Genomic DNA, 9,265 nt, shown 5'->3' on the forward strand with positions numbered 1-9,265 from the left:
TCAAGTGTTCACACAAAATGGAAATACGAAGTCCCTTACGGAGAAAGTACATTAAATACAGCTTATATGTGGGATATCGTAAACATTATTCAACTCCCGTCCATCTTGAGTGAGGGAAACACAACTAAATGAACCAGCATATCCACTTGAGCTCCAACCTACATCTCTCGCACGAAGTAATCAGTAATGTGGAGCTCTTGCGTTCTGTTAGGCATAACCAAGTGCCCATCCACCTAATCGAGGAACATATCCGAACTAGGCGTAAGTTTTGTCACAAAGTTTTCAATCATACGATTCCTACAAGCGGAATCAGTAATACGCACCACAAAAAGTTTATTCTCATTGGTTTATTTTATGGAAGTGGACATGAATATGGAAGTTTAAATACATTTGCCGTAAAATTTTTCCAGTGCGAAACTGATTTCTCTGTTAGCTTAGACCGATTTTAATCGAATTGATTATTTAATCTCCGATTTATGCAAATGCAAACACACTTTCGATCATTGTACTTTCCACAATGTGAATGCGATAGCAAGCACTAAATCGCGTCTCCCTTCGTTTCCGCGGTATATAATTAACAAGAAATTGAAAATAACACAAATAGAATACTGGATGACAAAATCTCAAATTTAGACGCCCACGAGTCTGAGAAAAATAGAACCGTCTCACTACAAGTTTATTGAACCTTAGGAATCGAATGAAAATCGCTTTTCAATCACTAGTCGGTGGTTCTTGATCTTTTATGGTCCATAGCCCCCATCCGAAGACTATCAACACTCCGGTGCCCCTGTTTCTCCAATGAAAAGTTTTTAACGGATCCCCATCATATATTTTCTTTGCAACGTTTATAATAAAAAGCTAACAAACGGGAGTAAAAAATAAATGCATTACCATCAAAGAATTAAACAATTAATTTACACATTGAATCAATCAATTTGTCGTAAATACTGCCGTACCGGTAGTCTACTGTGGAAAATTGCATACCAGTACCCGTACTACTTCGTTTCAGCTTTCGTGTCCATTTATTTGAATATCGCTCACTTGTTGGACAAGTCAGTGGACATAACGATCGTTTTAATATTATGTTGTTATTCTTTTTCGTCATGATAAAATCGCTTTTCTCTTCGATTACTGGACCAACTGCTTTGAAATTTTCAGTGGTTAAAGATTTTTTATTTTTGGACCTATGAATCGTTTACCTTTTTTTTGGACTCCTAGTGGAAAACGGAAAAACTAAAAAGTCGCTTTTATGCTGGCACTCTTTTTCTTGTTCTTTTGATCACGTGCTCATCGAACGTCGGTGGTGTGTAACGAAGTTTATGCTTTCCTAACCGGAAATGGCGAACAGCGACGTAGGTATTTGCCGTATATATTTGAACACTGCTTTCTTGTTTTCATAAAAGTTACAAAAATTGTTGCGATAAAACGTGAGTAACTCATGAAATCGAAAAATTTGCACTATTGTATATTTAATTCAATATTACCAACTGCAAAAACTTGATATAGTAGGCCCGTCAAATACGGACACCACTATAGCAAAATCTTAATTTCTCGTAATCCGTACCATATAGAAGCGTGACTCCCGTATTAAAATAAGCAATTTGAACGTGCCCTACAGCCCACTGTCGATTTCGGCAATCAGCCTAATATTTTGTTAGATATGAGCATTTTTCCCCAAAAAATTTATTTGGGTAAAACGGACACATGGATGGGTAAAACGAACATTAAACAAAATTAATTGAAGACACTACTGACCTATTTGAATGCGTCTAAAACGCCTAAAAAAATCATAAATAATAAGCCTGGAGCATTACAGTGGGGGCGAGCAATGATGTTCATATTACCCCACCAGACATGAAAACTTATCAATCATCCAGGCATGTACTTGCAACTGAACAAAAGCTTTGCTAATGCATGCACAGACTTTAGTTGATCAACTGAATGTCCTTTACCATGAATACCATAACAAAATTAAACTAATGAAACAGGCAAGTTATTTATATGTAAATTATTACTGGCATTCCTCACATGTGAAAGCTTGAACGTTTCTGCCATAAACACCAGCACAAATGTCCACACCATCTGAGGCATTGCTGACATTGTATCCACCCCTCATCTTCCTCATCATCGTACAAATTGCCTTCACAAAACCCACAAACATCACTATTTCTAACAGCCTTGGCAGATTCTTTCCTGTTTATAATTCTTCCTACTTTGACCTTGCTCACATGAGGTTCATTCAAACTGATGGCCTCTATTTTCTTGGACACTGCCTTTGCTTTTTTCTTAGTTATAATACCAGATTCCTCTTTATTTTCTAGAGCTGCTAGTTCTTTCCTATATCCTTCACTGGTGAGTATTCTTATACCAGTTATAATCGCTTTCTCACGAGGTGGTTTTAGTCGAGGTGGGGCCTTCGGAAAGGGCAGAATCTCTTCAAATGAAGTGCCACTCGAATCCAATAAACTATCCTCTGGAGATGCTGATGAACTACTCTGTTGTTCTGTAGAGATTTGCTGCCTAAACTTGGGACCTGATGTTTGCTGAATAGTTTTACTGCAACAGGGTGAATCATTGTCAGCTTGCTGCAAACCACATGCAACAAAATTATTACTTGTCGACGAGCTAGGAATGTCGAGCGGTGGTTGGGAAGTGATGTTGCTAGGCTCTCCTAAATCGAGGTTTACTAAAATTTGATGTGTAGTTTCTGCTGGAATGAATGCATGGTCTGGAATAGCCTCTCTATCTAAGGGAAAAATTCCAGTGGACCTAAAAGATGACACAGCATTTTGTAGTGTACATATCTTCATATACTCCAGTTCCAGGGTTGTTACGCAAGTGTATTCTGACAGCTTCACTGTACTGATCTTTGAGCGGACCGTAGTGAACTTTGTCGAGTGGCTGGTGTGCGGAGGTAGGCTGGCAATTTCCACATGATTAGCACAAGCGTATTGAAGAACTTTGTCACTTCGTGTGTGTGATCCATGCCCATCAAGTATAAGAAGTACTTTTCCAGAGCTGGAGTTGACGTGTGAGCAAAAATGCATTATCCATTCAAGGAACAACTCTTTGTTTATGTAGCCAGATTCACTGCAGCATACTTTGGAAGAAGGAGGAAGTCCTTTTTCTAATACAGGATTTGCTCGCTTACCCTTATAAATTATCATCGGTGGAACATAATTTCCTGCTGCATTAACAGCTAATATAACAGTTTGTATTTGGCCTCGTTCGCCACTTGTCACTTGGCTTGAATATCGAGCCCCTTTTGAACCGACAATGTTCTTTACGCCTGGTACAAGGCTTAATCCAGTTTCGTCCATATTGTAAATTCGTGCTGGCGAATTGAAAAGTGAATTTTCCTTCATTACTGCCTCCAGTAGGTCAAAGTATTTATTGACTGTGGGCTTATTTAAATGAATTGCTCTTTGAATTGACAGGGGCTGCGGCTTTCGTATAGCTATCAAGTTTCCGTATCGTTCCCGAAAGCCACTCCACCAGTCTTTTCCAGCCATTTTAGAAGATTCTGAAAATTTATTAGGAATTTTGTTCTCCATTGCAAATTCATAAGCCAACTTTCGAATGTCTTTAACTGTTAATGGGAAGCCTCTCTTTTCAAATTCGAGTATATGTTGCAAAAGATCCTTTTCATTCTGGCCCAAGGTAGGAGAACAACCTAGACTCCGTGATCCCGGGGCCTTCTTCAGTGTTTGATAAACATGCCGGCGAAGTGTAGCTTTTGGAACCGAATATGTACGTGCTGCAGTCAGGAGTTTACCTCCGCTTTGTACCATTTCAATTGCTTTTTTCATGTTTTCTTCCATCCATTGACATCTTTTACTAGTTCTCTTTCATTTACGAGGCATATTTCCCAAACAACAATTCAAAATCTGAGACAGTGTCCCTTTTGGGGTGAAATGGACACTAAAAACAAAAAAGGGGTCTCATGTAGTTTCGTACCTAACATACTTCTAGTGGGCGTAGCATAAAACAAATTTCACGTGTCAATCCTAACCCCCACCTGACCACACCATCCAAAAATAACGTCACTACGACGTCACAGTGACGTAATAGAGCCCTTCAAACTATGCGAATTGTCATCCAAGCCGCGCAGACAAAAACCCGAAATCGAACAGCCATTTCTCTCGCTTTCTCGTCGCAACGATCCCGATAGGAGAGAGATCGCTGACGTTAGTCAGTTCTTTATCGTCGGCGCCGATGCCATTTCGGGCGATCGTACGAGAATTTGGCAAGCTCTATGACGTGTTGTGACATTTGATCAATAGCGTATATTGCAGGTGTTGGTGCTTACTTCAAATTTAGGAAGCTGAAGCCTGGTGCGAAAGCAGTCATGAATGTGTGGAACGGTTTTCATCCTCAGGAGAATCGCCACATGTCGTATTTGAATCAAAATGCGCCAGAAGGAAACACTCAATAAAAAAATACTAATTTTTCAGTGTGTGTATTTAAGTTGGTGGTTATAATTACCAATTACTCGACATTTAAACAATAATATTATATGTATTATTATAGTATTGTTTGAATTTAATATTTTTTCACGACTGCAGGATGGTTCGATAGAGTTTTCGTGATTTTCTGTGTCTTTATCGTTTCACCTGAATAATAATGTGGAAGATAAGTACTGCGGTCTTTCAGTCTAGTCTGAATGAAACTGCGATAGGATAGGTAACATTTTGCTCAAGTACCAATTCGGGTACTATTTTGTTGATAGAACCTCTCTAATATTCTTTGATTCTATTCATATTAAGTTTGGGTGGGCTGCTCCACCTTTTTTGAATGTTGTTTATACTACTATAGCGTTTCCTATAATCATCGAAAAGGACATTAATGCATCTTCATCACTTTCCTATTGCGTCGCCTAGCGGATGTAAATCTAACACATATTTCTGCCGATAATTTGTGGGACAAATATTAATGCTACAAAGAAAAAACACATTTATGATATTGCTATCATCTTTAAAGACTGTTTCATCTTTTGTCTAAATATTTACGTAAATAATCTCAGCCCAGACTAAGACAGAAACCATATCTCCGTTTCATGGTGTGAATCTCGTTTATTGCAATAATAGTGCTAGGTGCAGCTACGTTTATCATATTTTTTAAAAATTTTGAAAACCAAACCCGGGAAAATTCATGTGTTTCTTAGAACTGGATTCCTTACACCCAAAATACCTTGTAGAAACGCCCTATACAACGTCATTCATCTGTTGCAGGAATGGCGAACCACTGACCCGCGGGTCACAAAGTGACCCACCGCGTTTTATTCGTGACTCGCCAAGGCACGATTGAAAAAAAAATAAAAACTGCTAACATATCAGTGATAAAAATTGGTAAAACCTGCCTTTAATTAACCTAACAATAACTAAATTATTATAATGTACCGTTAGTTGGGAAGTCAGGGCTGTGATTGCTCATATTCAAATTGCTAATTTCCAGGCTGGTAAGGTAATTTTCGAAACCCCTAATCTTCAATTCGTGTCTGTACCGCTGTGTACCGTTATTCAGCTATTATCTCTGACATCGTTTATGTCACAGCAATGCAATTGATGTTTAATTCTCGCAACGTCTTGTCTCTTTCGCAAGTGCATCTGAAAACTGTCTTATATATTGGTTATACGAGAACCAGATGCTACTTTGAATTTTATTAGTTTCTCGTCTACAATGCGGTTGAGAAAAGAAAATCTTTCAGACTTGAAATAAAAACCTAGAAATCTGAAATAACAATGGGGCAGTGTGAAATGCCTTAATGTGATTGAAAGCTGATCAAAAAATATACCACTATCAGAGTGGAATTTGTACCAAACTCTTTGGAACCGTGAAATAATTTGCCGCATCATCCTAAACGTTTTTGTAAATTCCTATGTGTGTTTTCGTACTCTAATTTTATAAAATCGAGTGCCATAAAAAGTCCCTGATAGAAGTGTTGCATAAGTAAAGCCCAGAACTACACCAACACCAATAGAAGCTTATAATATTTGTTTCAGAAGTTTCTTATAGATACAAACATTGATTGAATATCTGTGACCCACTCTTTTCTATTCTGCGATGAAAATATAATTTTTGACCCATTCATTGAAAAAGGTTTGCCATCCCTGATCTATTAGGACTAGGTACCCAGCCAAATTGGGATTCAAGCATATTAATAATTAAATATTATGTATAGTTTTATTTAATGCATGCATACATGAGAATGATATTGCAACAATATATCGAAATTGTATAAGTTATCCTGAATGACAGTCGAGATATTCTATATACTAATCAAATCGCTGTCAACTTTTGCCACGAAGTTACGAAAATGAGGTCGTCATGTGTCAGAGCTGTTGTGTCTTATATATGTTCAGTTTATTGCTATCATGTAAAATTGAATCATTATCTTTATAACTTGGATTATTCAGAGAGTGAGTAGATGTTGGTAATTTGAAATACACAACAAAAATGTCATCAAAAAAAAACATCAAAAATGATATTGTTTACTGGAAGTATAGATGATGCATATTAACATATTTGAGGAACAGCCCAGCTGTCAACCTGTTATGGTCATTGTGAGGGGTGGCCACATTAAAAACTTGAAAGAGATAAGGCAGTTGATATCAAATATTTCCGAATCACAATAATTTGTAATATATAATTTGTAGTAGTATATACGGCTATACGTCTTTAAAATGACAATGTTACTTTTGAAAATATTCAAACAGCTGCCTTGATAAAGTACTTACTAATTTTAAGCGAAGTCTATCTCGACTGAAACTATTCTGAAGACTAAGTGATCGCCAACTAATTGAATTATACGTAAATTTACGACACAGGAAAAATTGGCAAATGCGCCAAAAATTTGTCTTAGTTCTGAGTTATACAAGGATGTCGATGCTTGCGGTAGGGGGACATCCACCGCCCAGCAAATTTCGTGAAACGATGAAGGTCTTTTGCAAATAGAGGACTTGCACGGGTCACGTGACTTTGTTTACTGGACGGCAGAAAACAAAAACGTCCAGCTGGCTCCTGTCAGTTGCAAGTCGAATTATACGTTTCCGTTTTGTTTGGCTGTTGAAAATGGTTATTTCGTATTGTTCCGTTAGCTGTACGTATAGTAAAGACAACGAAATGGATCTTCAGTTATATTCCACTGTTTTCAAAAGCTTCGGAACGTCGCGCAATGTGGATATCATCTATTGGCAGGACTGCTTGGTGTCAGGTCCAGAAGTCATCTCGCCTGTGTTTCACTGTTTGCGGACAGCACTTCGTTGATGGTGAGTGATAATGTGCCGTTATCAATTTCTTTAAATTTTCATTAGCTCCCTCGTTTCAATGGAAACAGATGACAAACTACTGCTATTGGTAGGCCTAGGTGTGGGCCTACTTGCAGACTTGACTTGTGTAATTAATCATCAATTGCCATAAGGTATTGTTTCCCTAGTTAACAGGTTATCTATTACTAAGTGTGAAAAGTTGAATAGATAACTAAACTTTAACGCCAGTGGTCCGCATCTCTGATCACCCTGGTAGTTTCACAGGTTCCGGTTCCAATCCATGCGGGGATGGTTATGTGCGAGAGGATTGCACGACATCCCCCACCATCAAGTCCATGCTACTGAAAACAAATAACTGGCTAACTAATCCCGACATAGAATGGTAATCGTACAAGAGACTGTGGTTCGCCATATGATTTAGTTGTTGCGCCTGGGATCCCCCCAGAGATAAATCCTATCCTAAAGGTGCTTGTACAACTGGCACAAAATGTCTTTTTACTGTCATTGGTAGAAAAGATATGCTGCTCGGAATCAAATTCATTTACGACTGGTGTTTATAGTGGGATATGGAAAAAAATTTCACCACTTGATCGTTAGATTTTATGAAAACTACAATTATTACAAAGCTAGTGCAGGGTCATGATATCGTATGAATCTGTATCCATCGTCTTACAGGTATGGATGCGACCATGGAATAGATGGATGGCAAAGTATAAGTTGCAACAAGACCACAGTGGCACAAGACCTCAGCTTGCGTGACTTGATGATACATCCTCAATATCCATTTATTGATGCTTATCGTAGTGACAAAGTAACTTGTGATTACTGTGGATTGGTGGAGATAAAGTGTCCATACGGCGGCCCTATCAAGAAAGTTTTTTTTGTTTCGGTGGGTCTGGTTGTGAAGGTTTCAGTCTAAAGTTGGACACCGACACTACAACCAAATACAGTTGCAAATGAAACTTGGCGAGGCGTAATATTGCGACTTTGTGATCTGAAAGAAAATTCTGATGGGTAGCCGCAACCTTTTGTTCAAAGAATATTATAAGATATGACTTGAGGGTCTGAAATTTTATTTAAGAGGGGTGCTCGTGTTACCCAAGCTAATTTGCAAATGGTATTCATGGTACCAAATGTTTCACACACTTTACAGTAGTTATAAATTATATAAGCACATCAAAAATGTATTTTCAAAAAACAATTGGTTTCATCTGCAGATACCAGGTTTATATCGAGGTTGACCATTTCAATGCTAAATTTTCCTTAGTCAAAAGGCACACTTGATTCGCAAAGATTCGTGAATGCGCACAGTACACCAATTTGTCTAATGTTTTGATTCCGTAAGCAGGAGGTTGTAGATCGGTGCTGCTCAGAATGGGATATTTTTGCCTATTAATGCATATTACGTGTTTCACATGAATCCATCGTGCTCAGATTCGACTGTTTTCAAGGTCTGAGGGCTCCAACTGCCTAATTTTATCGGTACACGTGGGAATTTTCAGTGTGGCATGCATGGGTCAGTTGGAGTCACTAACATCAAGATATCTATGAGCAAGGATAAGAAAACCTGGAATTAACATTCCATAATTTAGAGTAAAAAATGTATCTGCCTCCACAGCCCTTTCAAATGGAAGATATGATGCCTTGAGGGGTAATTTCTATCAAATATTTTACAGTGTTATGGTTCTTCTAGTAAAAATGGGTTTAGACGGCTTCTCTTAAAGTGTGGTAGGTCTAGTCGAAAGACACATTAAATGTTTATGCTAACAACTGCAACGTGATATTGCAACGCATACAAGTTAACAGAAGTTGTTGAAATGACGTCCTGCCGTTTGCCTTTCCGCAAAATATGTGCGAGAGGATCGCAGCTCTCCTCCCATTGAGGGTGGTTTACACGACCGCTGGCCGGTTACGACATCCCCGTCACCATCAAGTCCATGCTCCTGAAAACAAATACCTGGCTTACTAATCCCGACATAGAATGGTAATCGTACGAT

The 9,265-nt window shown here is 38.3% G+C and overlaps 1 protein-coding gene across 1 annotated transcript; it reads right to left on the bottom strand.

Annotated features, from left to right (window-relative positions):
• Positions 1-1,506: 1,506 nt before the first annotated feature.
• Positions 1,507-3,917, bottom strand: LOC144431333 (uncharacterized). The gene has a single exon (XM_078119343.1). The coding sequence runs from the start codon at positions 3,819-3,821 to the stop codon at positions 2,025-2,027; it is 1,797 nt and encodes a 598-aa protein (XP_077975469.1). The 5' UTR covers positions 3,822-3,917; the 3' UTR covers positions 1,507-2,024.
• Between the last annotated feature and the right edge of the window lie 5,348 nt (positions 3,918-9,265).

The sequence above is a fragment of the Styela clava genome, chromosome 13 (genome assembly GCF_964204865.1).
Source record: "Styela clava chromosome 13, kaStyClav1.hap1.2, whole genome shotgun sequence".
Lineage (NCBI taxonomy): Eukaryota > Metazoa > Chordata > Ascidiacea > Stolidobranchia > Styelidae > Styela > Styela clava.

What these genes read in the sequence shown, in the direction of transcription:
- LOC144431333 (XM_078119343.1), bottom strand. Translation starts at nt 3,821, where the DNA reads ATGGAAGAAAACATGAAAAAAGCAATTGAAATGGTACAAAGCGGAGGT.